Consider the following 18638-nt stretch of genomic DNA (forward strand, 5'->3'; position numbering starts at 1 on the left):
TGCACATTAAATGTGCTGCATATTGTGCTGCTGTGTGCAGATACGTGCACGGGAGGAGATTTCACTGGCTCACATTACGAAGAGGAAAGACTACACGTGACACTGACATTTAAATTTTTTTACATTTTTTTTTTAAATAAGACTTTCAACTTGGGAATTACTGCGACCCCAAATTTCCATGTACTCGTACAAGCAGAGTGTGATGCAGTGGTGCCTTGTGCTAAGAGTTTCATTTGTGCTGTGACCACACGCTTGTATCTCAAATCATTATTCTCCATTTAAAAACATGGAAATGTAATTAGTCTGGTCCATCGCCACCCCCCTACACAAAAAACCCCAACTAAAATTAGCTTGCTAAAAGGCTTTCAGCAGTAAATTATAAGAACATTAACATTTATGAATAATACAAACATGAGATTTTTTTGTCCTGTTCTTAAAATAATTTCATCATCGAAATAAATATTTTTTTTTAAACGGATTGTTGGCAAATTACCGTAATTCCCGGCCTACAGAGCGCACCTGGTTATAAGCCTCACCCAGTACATTTGTAAAGGAAATACTATTTGGTACATACATACGCCGCAGCTGTGTAAAAGATGCAAGTACCCACAATGAAACCCGCATTGAAACACGAGATATTTACAAAGAAAGATGGCACACAGAAAGACTTTAACGCTAGTTCTGTGCTAATGCTAGCACTAATACTCACACTAATGCTAATGCTAGCGCAGCAATAATGCTAGTGTTAGCTTAGCTTAACATACCAACAACACTGTAGCATGAACAGGGCTGGTAAAAAAAAAAAATTAAAAAACAGCTGCAGCAGCTACACAGCAGCAACACAGTAGCACAGCACTAACAGGACCGGTAAAAAAATAAAAAAACTACCTAACTTAACATAGCAGCAACAAGGTAGCACAAATGGGTCTGTTAAAAAAAACATACCGGTAAAAAAAAAAATAAACAGCCGTGGCACCTACACAGTAGCAACACGGTAGCACAGCACTAACCGGACCGGTTAAAAAAAACAAAACATCTAAATCACTGAGATATAGCAGTAACAATGCAGCAACATGCTAGCGCGCCGCTAACAGGGCATGTTTAAAAAAAAAAAAGAAAAAAAACATACCAGGCAAAATCACTGAGACACAGCAGTAACACCGCAGCAACACGCTAGCACTGCACTAACGCTAGCACAGTGCCAAAAGGGCAGGCTAAAAAAAAAAAAAAAAACAAAAAAAAAAACATACCGGTAAAAGTCACTTCCTCTGCACATACATTCCACCAGTCTCACACTTACCTTTTCCGTTCGAGTGTCCCCTTGCGGCCGTCAGAAAAAAATGCACAAATTAGGCGCATCACCACATAAACCGCAGGGTTGAAAGCGTGTGGAAAAAGTGATGGTTTATAGGCCGGAAATTACGGTACTCTGTCCGTCGCCCAAAGTCAGATGGGATTGGCTCCAGCACACCCGCGAACCTCGTGAAGATACGTGGTATGGAAAATGGATGGATGGGGGTGGGGCCATCAAGTTGTGGGGGGTGTTTGGTTCAATGGAGGACTGGCGCACTTCACAAAATATGGACATGCCATCGTGAGGAAATAATAATTATGTGGAAATACTGAAGCGAGATGTCAGCCAGGAAGTTAAAGTGATCTCAGGAATACTGCCAAACTGCTTCCAAAGTACCTTAAACATAAATTCAACATTTTGGGGAGCCCTATTCTCAATCCTACCTAAAAAGTATGGGCAGACCTGAAAAGTCGCGTGGAGGCAAGGCGGCCTACAAACTTGGCTGAGTAAACCACATGTGTCAGGAGGAATGGGTCGGTCTGGCAACCAGTTCAGGGTGTACCCCGCCTCCTGCCCGGTGACATCTGGGATACGTTCCAGTACTCCTGTGACCCTAGTGAGAATAAGCGGCTAAGAAAATGGATGGATGGAATGGGTCAATTCCTGTTAACTATTGTGAGAAGCTTGGAAAAAGATATTCAAAATGTTTGACCCAAGTTGTTCACTTCAAAGGCAACGGTACCAAATTCTAATGAAATGGATTTCAAATTCTGGCCTTCAAGAAAATCATGAAACATTTTAGCATTTAGCAAATGGAATTACCATCGGTCATCCTGACTGACTTAAAACAGGAAAAGTTTAGTCAGAAGTGTTTGCCGGTTTGAGAAACCGTGGTGTAGTTCTACGCTATAAACAAGTTTGATATTTTGCATGAACAATGAAAGCAAGCGCTTCAATTCCACCGCTTTTTTTCCCCTCGTATGCCACCAGGGCACATGCGTAAATTATACATAAACGCGCTAACGTGTACACAAAGCAGCGACAAGACAAGCACGTCGATGAACACCGGCGTCTTCGCAGTCGCTGGAGAAATATCGCCAGACACGTATGTAGGCCGCCGCATCAATCTTCCTGCCAGCACCGACCCAACCTCTATTCTACGCCCGGCCCATCATAAACACATTTATTATTCACGAATTACCATTTTTGTCCACTTAATTATTCAGCAGGTCTTAATTATCCCCGCAGATAATCCATCCCAGGGTCGTAAGAAATGAGGGAGGGTGGTGGTGGGGCTAAGAGAGTGTTGTTGTTTCAAGGTTCTCGGCGTCGGGGATGAGTCTGAGGGGACGGGAGGTGTGCGGCGGTGGCGGAACTGAACGCGATAAAGGTGCTAAGAGAGAAGGCGACTGCAGATCTATTTAGATTAATGCGAGTGTGACGAATAATGTGCACTCTGGAGAACAGCGCGTGTCCGAGTAGCAGTAATGCATTAATAATTTGCCGTCCATGAGGGTAACGACGGTACTTTAACACGACGCGTGGGAAAAAAACAAGGTGAACATTTGTGTGAATGCACATAAATACTTTCCAGAAAACACGAAGAACATATGTAAGGGACTTTTTTTTTTTAATTGCTGTGGGACTTCAAGATTTGTGTGGAGGAGTGGGCCAAAATCCCTCCTGCAGTGTGTGAAAAACCTGGTGAAACGTTCGACCTCTGTAACTGCAAACAAAGGCTACTGTACAAAATATCAGCATTGGTTTTCTCAGGTGTTCAAATACTTATTTGCAGCTGTATCACACAAAATCAACATACATTGTGATTTCTGGATGTTTCTTTTCAGATTCTCTCTCACAGTGGACATGCACCAACGATGAAAATTTCAGGCCCCTCCATGATTTCCAAGTAGGAGAACTTGCAATACAGCAGGGTGTTCAAATACTTATTTTCTTCTCTGTATGTTTGCCTGTGGCAGTGGCGTATATTAACAGGCAGAACAATGAAACTCTTTCCGCTACCGCCACATGTCATCATTATTTCAGTATTCCAGTTCACGTTTCCACCACCTCCTGCGACGTTCTACGTTCCGACCTCACTTTAATAGTAGGCGCACATGCTGCAAGGGGGCGAGGGGGGGGGGGATGTCGGGGGTGGGGGGCAGACGATGAACGATTGATGGCGGCACGTAACGCCCGCAGCCATCTCCTCAGAGAGCTCGGCGCAGATAGAACGGGAAGCACGATAAAGAGGGCGCAAAACACGTTGAGATAATAAATGAAATGGATGGCTTGCACTTAGGAGGCGGCTGAAACCTTTTGACAATTTAATACAGGACTGACATCGTATTAGCTGATGAATAATGAGCAAGTCAAGGAATTCTACTTTTGATTGATAGTTTTTCTTCATGCTTTAAGTAAGCGCATATTCAGTACGCACGTCTCGACACTCAACTGCACACCCGTCTTACGACGTAGCAGGACCGAGGCTGGTTGCAAAACCCGACAAATGCAAAATGTCACTTCCTGTAGATCAGTGTGTCGATGCCCGAGTGCAGGGGTGCCCAGCCAACACCCACAGCACGGTACAACTTTATTTACATATCTTAAGTAAATTAGTTCTTGCATCAGTGGGGGGCAGCCTGGGACTTTAGCATTATGCGCATTTTGATCATCTTATTTAATTAACGTTCCTACCCTCACTTGTGGGCACGAGCTGTGGGTCGTGACCGAAAGAACAAGATCCCGGATACAAGCGGTCGGAATGAGTTTCCTCCGCAGGGTGTCCGGGCTCTCCCTTAGAGATAAGGTGAGGAGCTATGTTATCCGGGAGGGGGTCAGTGTCGATCCGCTGGTCCTCCGCATTGAGAGGAACCAGATGAGGTGGCTGGGGCATCTGATTCCGATGCCGCCTGGTGAGGATTTCCGGGCATGTCCCACCGTAAAGAGACCCCGAGGACGACCCGCGACACGCTGGAGAGACTAGGTCTCTCGGCTGGCTCGGGAACGCCTCGGGATCCTTTCGGAAGAGCTGGAAGAAGTGGCTGGGGTAAGGGAAGTCTGGGTATCCCTGCCGAAGCTACCCGACACGGAAAACCGATAGATAATAGATGGATGGATCAATTTCTTTGTTCCACAGAATTACGATTACTGTTATTATTCTTCTGAATCAGATTAGACCATCCCCCCGGTGTTCCTCTCTTACAATGACATGACTTACACATTGGTGACTGGCAGAGACATAAGCGAATACGGGTGCGTGTGTGTGTGTGTGTGTGTGTGGGGGGGGGGGGGGTTTAACTTTCCCCTATAATCCAACATATCGATTGGCCAGAGGGGCGATCGATACGAGCAATAAAAGCAAAGCCGGCAGACGCTCCGGCCGAGGGCCCCCCAGAACCGGAGGCAAAGATGTGTGTTTGCGTGTCGCTCAGTGTGTGTCTACGAACGCAGACATCAGTCAAGTGGACAGCTCGTGGGTGTGTGTGTGTGTGTGCGTACACCAGGGTTACGTACCAGGCCACATGCAGTCTTATGAAATGACAGAAGTAACACAAACTCCACCCATGAAGGCCTATTTTCACTCATTTCCATTATAATCAGTTCGTCAATATTTAAATAAATTTACAAGGACTAGCTTTGAGCCGATAATGACCTCAGGTGCGCTGAACGGAGAGAGGACTGAATGAACGAAATGAGCGTCGAAAAACGGGCTAGCGATTCCCCTTCAGTTGAGCGTACGGGCTTAGCATGACGCGAGGAGTCGTCGCATTAAAGGGCGGCAGAGTGATGGAACAAAAGACCGAGTTAACGCGACAAATGCGGAGCCCTGACGACGGCTCAGTAGAGGGTTCTGCTTCATTAGGCGATGAAGAGGCGGAGGAGGGGGTTGTGGGGGGGGGGCGTCTCTTCATGACGTGACCTTTGAGTTGCTGGAGCAGCAACGGATATTTAAACGACATCACTGAGACTAAATTTGGGTGAGGATCTCGATAAAGGGGCGGTTAGCTGGTAAAGGATTAGCCTCACAGTTCTGAGGACCCGGGTTGGATCCCCGCCCCCGCCTGTGTGGAGTTCGCATGTTCTCCCCGTGCCTGCGTGGGTTTTGTCCGGGCACTCCGGTTTCCTCCCACATCCCAAAAAAACATGCAACATTAATTGGACACTCTAAATTGCCCCAAGGTGTGATTCTGGGTGCCCTGCGATTGTCTGGCAACCAGTTCATGGTGGACCCCGCCTCCTGCCCGTTGACAGCTGGGATAGGGTCCAGCACTCCCCACGACCCTCGTGAGGATAAGCGGTGAAGTAAACAGATGGATGGATCTGGATAAAGGTGCAAAAAAAGTAGAATTTTACATTTCTTTATGATCCTATACAAACCAGAAAATAGCCTCCTGATGCTGTTGTTAAATCATGGTCGTTACAAGCTTTGCTCAAACAAAACAAAAACTAACGTTGGCCTCGGACTTTCGGACTACTTTAGCTAGACGGGATTTTTATTTTGTAAACTGTGATGGAAACAAATGTAAATGCATGCGAGTTCAAATGTCAAAGCCGCAGACAGACCAACTCAAACGTGACCAATCAATATGTCTTCTCAATCCAATCGTTAGTGATTGCCGTGGGGAGGTGAAGACTGTGACAAAAGCTTTGTTTGTCCAAAAAAAATATGCTCTGACTTTGTACCAAAAACTAAAAATAAAAATCCATTGGTCACTTATGTAGCTGCATAGATTGCTTATACGTGTATTCATTTCAGGGCTAATGTAAATACATGCAAATAGAACGGAGGGGGGCGGGAGAATAGTCAGTGGGTAATAAACAAGGATCTTAGTTTTAATGTACAGTTCAATAGTCATTACATTTTGTGTTTGTATTTTAAAGTGCAGAAATAAGTTATTTCTACAGAGAGAAAACATATCACACCACAATTCGATACATGCTTGCAAGCAGATTCTAGAAATTGTTTCTTAAAATGGGGTACCTGTGGAGTATTGAGCTAACTTGATGTAGCTACATTTGTGGGACAAATAAAACGGTGATATTATTAAGATCTAGATTTAATATTACTTTAATACCACTATTTGATACAAATGTCATGAGCTGCCGTGGCTGTACCCAACGGCGGGAGTCTTTGGAAAGCACCGAACAGTCGCAGTCATGCAAGGTGAACATGAATGAGGAAGTTTCCGAAAGTAATCGCAGTGAGTCATGCTACTTGGTGCGTTCGAAACGAGCACGGAAGCGCAAAAAGGGGAATTCCATAAGTGATGCTTGGCAAGTTGGTCCTCATCCAACAGGGAAACCAGTTTGTGTGTATTTTTTTTAAATTATACTATTCATTTGTTCTCAAATCAATTTGCTTTAAAGTTTCACGTTGGATTGAAAGCTGTCTATATAGTTTGTTGAAAAGTAGTGCATTTAAAATACAGATATTTTTTTTTTCTGCTGCAAAGATGATTGCGATTGTCTAATATCATATATCATAAATCATGATTAGCATTTTGCCAATTATCAGGCGGCGCTCTCACGTAGTTTATGTCGCTCTGCCCACAGCGTGGGGAATTTCCATCTGTTATCGAGCACTTTGCTTCTGGTCAGGAGGCGCGTGGGAGCCTTTCCCGACACATCCCCAACCTCCGACGGCACTAAACATGACGACGGCGTGAGAAAATATTGCTGAAGCGATGTTTAAAGCAGTGATAATGACTAGAATATCCCACACTAGCTATAGTACCCAACTGAAAGTTTGAATCTTCGTCTAGTCTACAAAACTATGACATCTGAGGGCTGAAAAACTGTGCCGGTAAGCTAGTTACTACTAGTTGGTTTTATCAGGTCAGTATTTGGTGTGTGTGTTTTGTATAACATTTTAAAAAAGGTGCTGGTCCCATTATAACCTTTAGAAAATGATGTTTTGGATGTCAGTCACCAAACAATGTGAAAACCTGTGTGTATGCGCAGGGGCTGTGGCGATAAACTAGCACACAATTCCGCCGAGTTTGTTGTACTTTCCCTGAGAATGGACGACTTTTTTTGCGTTTGTTCTGGTATCAGCCCATTAGTGCTCCCTGTGTGTGGTGCACATTTGTCACGCTCCTTTGAGCAAGCAAAAACCCACATACAGGTTTTCCTGTTGTGAGATGACTTTATGAACGTCATTCAACGGAACTGCTCTTTCTTAAGGCCTCGCACCCAGCCACACTCCCTGCTAGCGAGCCCCCCGTAACTCCCCCACCCGACCGGTTCAACATTCCTGTCTCGTGGCTTCCAGCACACCGGGATCATCCATCTCCATTTCCCGCTCTCTGTCGTCACGTCCGCAGCACCACCTCAGCCTTCATAAACGTAATTACAAAGAGCACAGTCGTCTACTCGTCCGAGACACCTTCGAGACAGTCGGACGGACCGCCAGCACCTGCTCCAAACACGTCGAGCCCGCTCCGACCTGCCGCAAATTGTCAATTTCATTCTTCAACAGAAGCAATTGCCGAAAATACAAACACGCGAGAAACAAGAATGCGGATCCCTGCCGAGGCCAGACAAAGCTTCATTTCCCATCGGCATCACCTTCAGTGCTACCCGGGATGAGAATAAAACCTGAATTATGCAATGAAATATTCATGCATCGCACTCGCTGATAAGTTAGAGGAAAACATTGAAAGCCGGATTGTAGTGAGGTGCCACCAGCATTTTTTATTTATGCAAAGTTAACAAGCGATGAATAATTGATAGTAAGACTCATTGAAAAACGGTTGCACTTTTAAAAATATTTCACATTTGTTCATTTACATATTTTATTTCAATAGATATACATAATACCGTACCTATTGAAACGCTTTGAAATTCAGAACTTTTGTGGACAGAATCTCCAGGCGCAGGCGAGTCGGAGAGGGTGTCCGGTTTGGTGGCCTCAGCATCGCATCTCTGCTCTTTGCAGATGATGTGGTTCTGTTGGCTTTATCGAGCTGTGATCTCCAACGCTCACTGGAGAAGCGGCTGGGATGAGAATCAGCACCTCCATGGTCCTCGGTCGGAAAAGGGTGGCGTGCCCTCTCCGGGTCGGGGATGAGATCCTACCCCGAGTGGAGGAGTTCAAGTATCTTGGGGTCTTGTTCACGAGTGAGGGAAGAATGTAGCGGGAGATCGACTGACGGATCGGCGCAGCGTCTGCAGTGATGCGGATTTTGTACGGGTCCGTTGTGGTAAAGAGGGAGTCGGAAGACGAAGCTCTCAATTTACCAGTTGATCTACGTTCCTACCCTCACTTATGGGCACGAGCTGTGGGTCGTGACCGAAAGAACAAGATCCCGGATACAAGCGGTCGGAATGAGTTTCCTCCGCAGGGTGTCCGGGCTCTCCCTTGGAGATAGGGTGAGAAGCTCGGTCATCCGGGAGGGGCTCAGTGTCGACCCGCTGCTCCTCCGCATTGAGAGGAGCCAGATGAGGTGGCTGGGGCATCTGATTCGGATGCCGCCTGGTGAGGATTTCCGGGCAGGTCCCACCGGAAAGAGACCTCGGGGACGACCCAGGACACGCTGGAGGGACTATGTCTCTCGGCTGACTTGGGAACTCCTCGGGATCCTTCCGGAAGAGCTGCAAGAAGTGGCTGGGGAAAGGAAAGTCTGGGTATCCCTGCTGAAGCTACTTCCCGCGCGACCTGACTCGGAAAATCGCTAAAAAATGGATGGATGGAATTCTAAATACAAAAGTCCAACAGTAAACAAAAATTCAATTTATATTTATATATATATATATATATATATATATATATATATATATATATATATTCAGAAACTTAATTACATTTATAGAAAAAAATATGAATTCAGAAACTCGTTTTATAACATTTACATATACAGAAAAAAAAAAATAGAGATATAAAGCTGACCATTTTTCTTAGACTTCTCTTTCCTGCTTGAAGTTCAGCGATTGCTGACGGCGAAGTGCGTTTCGCTACATTTTCCGTTCGAAAACCCACGTTCAGACGAACAAAGCCGCTAACTACGTTTTAACGCTCGTCATTTGTCCACCCGTCAAATGAGCGCCGGCGTCGTATTTTGTCGTTCACAAAGAAATCCACTCACAGCCCTCGCTACAAGAACGTGGCCGGGCGAAGGGAGGAAAATTACCTCTCTCTCTCTCTCTCTTTGACTTGTCCTCACTGACATTAGCTGAATAGTTAAAAAAAAAAAAAAAAGCCATTTCATATTCACGACTAATTAGATAAACGAGATGGCAGATCCAAAGCGGGCTGCTCTTAATTAAATCGCAGAGTTATGACTTCACACCTTCGCTAGGTGTTCTGTGTGAGTGCGCAGCGCTCATCTTGTTAATTGTGCTGGCATTTTCCAAGAAGATGACCCCCGCCCGAGATGGGGGGTCAAAGGTTCGGCTCCTCCAATAAAACGGCGCGTCACAGTCGTGCTGCGTAACCGGCTAATTATCACACCGTAATAGCACGCAACGTTAAAGGGTTAAATCTGACTTTAACACGTCCGCAGGTGTGCACCTTTAACAATTAAAAGTGAAAACTTTCCGGTTACATAATAGCGAGACGGAATGATCTCATGAACAAAAGAAGAGCAAAGGTTCAAACAAGTTGGAAAGTTGAGCGTTTTCCTTTCTTTCCTGAAGCCGCCACAGAAAGGCTGCCAGAGATGCCAAACAGGAAACGTTCTGTCCTAATAACTGGAACAAATTTGAATATTGCTCCCCCATACCTCAGTGGTTTGGTAAACCAGGGGTGGTGAGTTTGTATCCCACTGGGGCCTCCAATCCCCGAGAGGGGTTGCGTCAGGAAGGGCATCCGCCGTAAAAACTGTGCCCAACAAATATGAGCGTTCATGTGAGAAGTCTCGCTGTGGCTACCCCTAACAGGACAAGCCGAAAGAAAAAAAAAAAGGCATGATTTAATGTCGCAATTCACTTCATTGTGCTGCTCCTTCTGTTGTGCTAAAGCAGTCATGCACACACAAGTGAAGAAGACTCACCGAGCTACTGTCTTCTTTTCCTTTCGGCTTGTCCCGCTAGGGGTCGCCTCAGCGTGTCATCTTTTTCCATCTAAGCCTACCTCACGCATCTTCTTCTCTAACACTCGCTGTCCTTGTGTCCTCCCTCACAACATCCATCAACCTGTTCTTTGGTCTTCCTCTCTACTACTGTAATAGCCCTTTCACCACAGAGGATAAAGAATATATGCACGACTATTGTGGTGTTCTCTGTCTGCCTGTGTTTCGCCGTCATTTTTTTCCCAAGGTAACTGTGGCACAAAGGGTTATAACATCACAACTATTGACATTAAGCGTCAGCCCGCCAATGTGATTTTCCACTGTGTGTTAGCGTTAAGCTAAAGGGGGATGCAAGCTTGTTTGGGTATTTTGATAACCGAAAGTGTTATTAGTTTGATGTTTAGTTTGACAGTAAACTTCAACTACGAGTAGCACAGAACAGCTTGAAGCCATTTTTTTTTTTTTTTAAGAATTGCTCACTAATCTGCCAAGGTGATAACGCATTTGACTCCGCTGCAGGCGCCTACAAGCCAGTATTGCATATTGTAGATCTCGCCAGCCACACGGGGGATTATCGGCTATGAATGAAGGATCTTATCCAACCAATATTAAATGTCACTGCACAAAACCTATTGCGCTACTCCAAACAATAAGTACAAGGTTCAATTATTACCACTCGGACATTAATAGCCGGAGCACGATTATTATTCTGAGAATAATTTTGTGGGCTTTCCCCATACGTATCGAAACGACCTCTGATAGGGTTTGACTGACTTTGCAAAAGCTAAACTTTCTCGGATTGGATCTTATTAGATTGTGCAGGTGTTCCGTTCTAATGAAGTGTATACAGTGCTCCCAAGTGGTGTGTTATTTGAGTATGCGGCTGATTTGCAGTACCTTTTCCCAACAGTGAGCACCAGAGGGAGGGAGGGGTGGGGGGGGGGGTGAGCTGCCTCCCTATAGAATTGCCATGTGCAGCCCTGGTACTGTGCACAACTGCAAGCGGCCACTGGATCCAATTGTGCAGCCATGGGGAAAATGACATTCTTATTCTGTGACTCTCCTCCCGACCCTGTTCCTCCATCTGCGCCTGACCCCCCCCCCCCTCCCCCTAAAAAAAAAAAAAAAATTCTTTCTCCTTACTACAATTTTTTTTTACCTCCATTATGCTACACCTGATAGTACACAGTGTTAGCTGGTATACATTCTCGCTACCACGATGAGTAGAGAAAAAGTCAAACTGCTATCTGGAAAGTGTCCTTTATAACATTTTCCTTGAGCACGTACATGCCGATGGAATTTTTTTTTGACGTGTACCCAGTACTGCATGCAAATGATCAATGTTCCCTCTAATTTTTGACATGTCCTAGCAAACACACTAAGCCCGTCAGCGCCCCCTTTGGCCACTGTGGGCAACATCAGACAGTATGCACTGTGGGCAGATCGGTGTCATCCATTGAAGTTAAACGGCTCATTAAAAGGTTCGGATTACATTCCCATCAGAACATTTTTAACAACAATTTTGTGTTTTGCAAATTTACACTGAAAATGTCAACAAACAAAATACATTACAATACAAATACTTACCAAGCCAACTATTAACTATAAATTTTAAATGTTGCTTCCTACTTTGTTTCGTTTGTTTTTTTTTTTTTTAACCGACAATGATATCCCCGTCTGTTTTTGTTGGTGTAAATCTGAATTATTGCTTGCAGAATATCTTGAGCATTGGATGTTGAAAGCTGAATGATGCTACCAAACAGTTTTAAGGTAAACGTTATGTTGCGTCCTATATTTAATATACAGCTTTCTGGGCACTGTATTGTCTGTGCTTTCATCCTTGATCAGGCTGCGCCAAGGTGGAATATTAACATTATACACCATCTCATCCTGTACTTTCTACTTTGGCTTCAGGCCAGACCTTTTTTACTCAAGAAAGAGAAAATCTCATCCAGTTTCACCACTTTGTCATCATTATTACTCACATACTCCGACATTTATTAAAGCAACAGCATTTTTTTTTTTTTTTTTACTAAAACATAAGCAGCATGTCTAACTCGTCTTTGCTCTACGTTGCCCAGACTGTTTCTAACTAAGGCACCTTTCTCACTCAAAAAAAAAAAAGAAAATCTAATCCAGTTTCAGCAATTTTTCTTCTATTATTCAGATACCCCGGTGTTTGTAATTATGAGTGTATGCATTTAAAATGGAGGGGGGAAGTAACGTGTGTGGCCCAATATGGCTGAGCAGCAGCTCTTTGTGAGACGCGGTGTCCTGCCATGTTTAAAAAAAAAAATAAAATAAAAAAAAAAAAAAAATCACTGCACTGAATTTTTCCCCCTCTGCGCTGAGTGTGTGACAACTGCGCAAATGTGCAGTTGCACAGCTTAGAGGGAACACTGCAAATGATGTACAAATACACAACAGCATTTTGGATTTTTTGTAGTTGTTGTATTATTTAAATGGGCAACATTCCAATGGTGAGATCTTTTTTTTAACCATAAAAAAAAAAATTCTACAGTTGAACATGGCTCTGTTTTTATATCAACTTCGACCCATTAATTAATTTTCTGGCCGTTGTCCAATGAAACTTCACATATGGGCAGTCATGTCTTTCCTCATTTTCTGCCACTTTGAGCCCTTTGGAAGGTCAAAGAAAATGGATGGATATTACAAGTTATTAGCAGAATGCTAGCATATTTTAGGTTACATTTGAGATCCCCAGGTGGTCTGAAATTCAACCAAACTTTTCATGGGCGAGTTGTTCAACTATAAGGTGATTGAGTTGAAGTCGATTGGGGTGGGCAAGGAAACCTTCAAAAAAAAAAACAAAAACAAAAAAAAACATAAATTTGTCAGTCCTCCTCAGGGTCTCTGTGCAGTGTTTTGTCTGGTCCTTAACCGAGAACCCGCTTGTCATGGGTGACATGACCAGGGGTGTGGAACCCCCCCGACCCTGATAAGGTGATGGCATCAGAGGGGAGGGGTAATAATTCACGTGGCTAATTAAAAATCTTTACGAGCGTGTTTTATAATGTATGATCTGGTGATGAAGTAATGCTAATCAAGACATTCAAATATCACATTCACTGGAACATAATCAGACGTGCGATATATTTATTGCGCATATGTTTAAGCAAGGGAGGTTAATTTACTGGCCGTAATTTGTAAAAGATTGCATCCACGGGCCAGTGTTGGAAGCCATCTCCGTCTTGCAGTGTTTGAGCATTGAGAATTCATAAATTGTGAAACCAGAAGAAATTTTTTTTTTTTTGCTCGATCCCATACAGAATATTTTTAACCACCAAGTGTTCCGCATTTATCCACGTACAGCCGATTACGCTCTCGCTTTTTGTTTAGCAAGCTAATTGAATTTGCAGCTGACTTTTAATTAATAGCAAAGCTAATTTGCATACAGCTCCTTCCCCTCTCTGCATGCAGAGAGCAAAGATGGAAAATGGGGAAGCACTGAGGCAGGAAGAGGAAGTACTTACAAAAGAGAGTGAGAGACGAAAAAAAAAGAGATGGTTGCAAGGAGAAGACAAATGAGGGCCAAAACGTTTGTGCAATGAAGAGGATGTGAGCGCATTATGCGCAACATGACCAAACGCATATTTATCTCCTCGGTGATACATGTTGAATACTTTTACTGATCGTACGGTGGCGCACTCACAATGGGAACGTATAATATCAAGGTGCAGTCGCTCACAAAGTGAGGTGTTGTGACATCACCAACTGCCAGCAAAATATGCATTTACATCCTGCACTTTTTATAATCAAAACCCATAATGAAATGATTTTTTGAAAAACTACATTTTCATTCAACTTTTTTCTTTTAACGACTTATATTAATGAGATTTTTTTTTCCTGGTATTATTACCATTTTGAAAATTTACTTTAACTTCATTGTTGCCACTTTATGACTTCATTTTCCTGATAATACAACTTAATTCTGAATATGATTTCCTGAAAATTACACCAGTCATTGTGTATTTTTTTTTTTTACTCCCAGAACATTCCAACTACTTCAACCCAATTCCCGGGATTGCTTTCCCTGTCAGTACTCCTCAAGGCACAAATTTTATTTGCTGTTTGATGTTGACAAACTGTTTTTAACTAGAACTGAAACCGTTTGGGCGGCACGGTGGATCAGCAGGTTCGATCCCGCTCCGGCCTTTGTGGAGTTTGCATGTTCTCCCCGTGCCTGCGTGGGTTTCCTCCCACATCCCAAAAACATGCAACATTAATCGGACTCTCTAAATTGCCCCTAGGTGTGATTTTGAGTGTGACTGTCTCGATGTGCCCTGCGATTGGCTGGCAACCAGTTCAGGGTGTAGCCCGCCTCCTGCCCATTGACAGCTGGGACGGGCTCCGCCACTCACCGTGTCCCTTGTGAGGATAAGCAGTGAAGAAAATGGATGGATGAAACAGTTCCTTTTTAGGTGTAATAAAATTTGGGGTTTTGTTTAGCAAAAGGAAAAAATAGAAATGTGAATTCCATTTGGTACTAAATTAACAAAATGTGAAAATCAAATCCAATCTCCTGCAGTGTTTACCTGATGGTGTTGACGTCTGCACAGCCGAAGTGATGAGTTCCTGTCGTCTCCCACTGTGGAATAAGAGACCCCAAATATGTAGTAAGTGTTAATCAGGCGCGCAGTGACCTTGCTGGCTGGCAATCAAAACACTCCACTATGACAATGAGGCCAGCAACTGAACTCACCTGGTCTGCATGAGCATCAGGCTAAGACACGGACTGATGGATACAAGTACAGCTGCTTTCAAATCCATAAGGACAGAAATTGTTTGAAAATGGAAAAAAAAATTACAACAAAAATCTTTATTTCTTAAAATAAGATAAAGGACATTTTGTTATCAATAATACAGGTACAAAAAAAAAAAAAAAAAAAAAAAAAAAAAAAGAGAACCAAGAATACAGAAGGTTGCTGGGTCTAATTAAGCAAGAATTAAAACTGGCATAGTTGCTTGGTAAAGTGAATCAAATTTGTTGTTTGTTTTTATCCTTCGAAATAATAAGAACTAATGGAAACATGTTTAAATGCGAGCAATGCGGCATCGATAACATTTTCCAATAAATAAGGCATGCTCAGGTCAGCCTAACAGGATTGTCTTGGAAATTATGTGAAGAACTGGACCAACATTATTCACATTTGACGTGGTGCATAAATACGTACTCATTAAATCGCTCTTATTAGATATTTCTTTGAATAAAAACAGAGGCAGTTATTACTGGGAATTAAAAAAATACACCGCGGTCCCCATGTCTGCGTTTGACATGACGTGCCGTATCTGCGGCTAAAGCAGAAATGCAACTTGTGGCGACGTGTGCCATTTTGAGCCCTTCGCCGCAACCATTTTTGTGCACTGATAGATGATCCTGCAACACACACACTCGCACGCAGTGCAGTTCTCAAATACAGATAAGCACGCGGTGCAGAACCATGAGAACTCTTATAAGCGCTGCAAAAGCATTCAAACAAACAATGAGAAAGTGGAAAGAGCGGACAAGAAAATAAAAACGCGGACGATTAGTGTCAGTTCCTTTTTGGCACCTGGAGTCAATCCACAAGGACGATTGTTGGCTAAAGTAAAAGTTGCAGGGACTGCGGGAAGAAATCACGACATCTCTTCACTCTTTTCCACCGTAGTGAGAGAAAGTCACAGGGAGGAAACAACAGCCGCTCTACTCGGGCTCGTTTGTTTCAAACCGACCTGTACAGTGAGGGTCAAAGTTCGTAAGAATAAGGGAGGACGGGATCGCTTGGGGTCTACATTTCGTGGGCGGTAAGATGATGTTCCGGCACGCCGTTGGTGTGAGACGCCGCCGTGTTGTTCTCGTTGAGGCGCCTCACGCGGTACATTTCGTAGTGGATGGTGCTGGTGATGTCCTTAATGTTCTGCATGTGGGTTCTGGAAAAAGGAACGCACGCGTGTGACGTCGGACCGTGACGGACGCGTGGCTGGCACGGAGCGTTCGCTCACCTGATGAGGAGATCCCGTAAATAGGCAAACTCGCAGTGGGCGATGTTTTCAACTGAAGGAGAAAAAAAATAAAAGTTAATCGTGACACTGACGGGTGAAAAGGGAAGGAAAACTGTCCACTAGGGAATCGATTTACAATCACCATCCCCTTTTACCCACAACTACAAAGGAGTTACCGTAATTTCCGGGCTACAGAGCGCACCTGGTTATAAGCCTCAGTCAGTACATTTGTGAAGGAAATACCATTTGGTACAAACATAGGCCGCACCTGCGTAAAAGCCGCAGGTGCCCACATTGAAACCCACATTGCAACATGAGATATTTACAAAGAAATATGGTAAACAGAGTTTTCAAAGTTTTAGTACCTTAGCTTAGCTTAACATAGCAACAACACGGTAATATGAACAGGGCTGCTAAAAAAAAAAAAATATCAGTACAAAAAAAAGCAACACGGTAGCACAGCACGAACATGGTCAGTAAAAAAACTAATAAAAAAAACATTATATAATTGAGACACAGCAGTAACACAGCAGAAACACGTTAGCGCGTCGCTAACAGGACCAGTTAAAAAAAAAAAAAACAAAAAAAAACATACCAGTAAAAACCACTGAGACACAACAGCAACACGCTAGCACAATGCTAACCAGGCCGGTTTAAAAAAATAATCAATAAAAAAACAAGATACTGGTAAAAATCAGAGACACGGCAGTAACACAACAGCCACATGCTAGCTCAGCGCTAATGCGAGCGCATCGCTAAAAGGGCCGGTTTAAAAAAAATAAATAAATTAACATAGCGGTAAAAGTCATTTCTTCGGCCCATACATTCCATCGGTCTCACTCTTACCTTTTCTGCTCGAGTGCCCCCTTGCAGCCGTTAGGAAAAAAAAAAATGCACAAATTCGCCGCATCACCGTATAAGGCGCAGGGTTGAAAGCGTGAGAAAAGTTGCGGTTCATAGGCTGGAAATTATGGCATTCACTCAACATTTAAAAATACAAAAATAACTATTACGCTGCACAATTTTAACTTTTTAAAGTCACAATTTTCCAATAATAAAAAGTGCGTGTGTATTGGAGAAATAATGTCGATGTACAACAGCAATGAAAACATTCACAACAACAAAACCAGTACAAATCAGTCTTGAATGAAAATGGCAAATAATCGCCTTTCACTTTCAGATTCATTCACCGTATGGAAATACACTAAAACATTTTTGGACCAGGATATGAATCATTTTGGGCTAAGTTGTATTGACGACGACATTTGTTAAGGAAAAAAAAAATTCCAGTTCTCATTACATCTCAGCTGCCAACTTAATCTATGTGGCATCTGGCTTGTAGCGATAAAGCTAATTGCTCATGCCGCAAGAGTCTACACAGCAGGAAATGAAACTTCCTTTATGAGACATTTAGTAGATGGACACTGCCTCCTGTGTGGAGCGATAATATAATTAAGCATACAAGTAAACATTACTATTAACCAGTGCAGCTATTATTATAGTAATAATGGTAGCCGCAGTCCTTGCGTCTGCATGAGGCCTGCGTTAGCTGCACAGCGCATGACACCAATCTCAAAACCGCAATGTTTTTAAATCGACTGACCGTCTCTATCTATTATCGTGTATCACTATTTGTGTACCTCAACTTTTTCCTCATATTACAAACTTGATTCTGATTAAAAAAATATCTCACATTGTAAAGCTTCATTCTCGTAACTGCTTTACCTTGACTAATCCCCTCCCCCCTCCAAAAATAAAGCAACTTCATTCTCAATTTGTTTACTTGTAACATGACCGTTTAATTCTCTCAAGTTCCTTTAAAATTACGCACCATTTTCCAAACTTTATTCTCTTACTACAACTTTATAGAATTTTATGACTCTATAACTACTTTTCTCATCACAATTTAACTTTTCCAATTAAATTTTCCTTGTACAATTAATTCACTCAACTTGTAAATTATGTATTATTTTTGGTGTTTACATTTTTTTTTCCACAACTTTACACCTTTGTCCCTTGTATTGAAAAAAATATTTAACTCCAATGGTAATCTATTTTGTTTGTTTGTACACATACATTATTATTCTTTCATAACGATATTTTCTCTTAACTTAAGGTCTCTTCAACTGGCTCTTGTAGTGAGAAATATTTTTCTTCCTAATATGCTTTATTCATCTAATGTTGGCGTTCCCCCCACCCCCGTACTACACAGCATAACAAAAAAACAGACTTATTTAGACAACTACAACTTTCTATCCCAGTAATTTTGACTTTTTTTCTTTTAATTAGGCTGTATTCTAAAATATGTATTGAAGTGTATCTAAATAAAA

The 18638-nt window shown here is 42.9% G+C and overlaps 1 protein-coding gene across 1 annotated transcript in view; it reads right to left on the minus strand.

Moving 5' to 3' along the window:
* Nucleotides 1–15215: 15215 nt before the first annotated feature.
* Nucleotides 15216–18638, minus strand: part of LOC133513977 (neuronal-specific septin-3-like) — a 57912-nt gene continuing 54489 nt past the window's right edge. Inside the window, 2 exon segments of the mRNA XM_061845118.1 lie at nucleotides 15216–16236; nucleotides 16309–16360. Of these exon segments, the coding sequence (XP_061701102.1) occupies nucleotides 16095–16236; nucleotides 16309–16360 (194 nt within the window). The 3' untranslated portion in view covers nucleotides 15216–16094.

Source organism: Syngnathoides biaculeatus, chromosome 16 (genome assembly GCF_019802595.1).
Source record: "Syngnathoides biaculeatus isolate LvHL_M chromosome 16, ASM1980259v1, whole genome shotgun sequence".
NCBI lineage: Eukaryota > Metazoa > Chordata > Actinopteri > Syngnathiformes > Syngnathidae > Syngnathoides > Syngnathoides biaculeatus.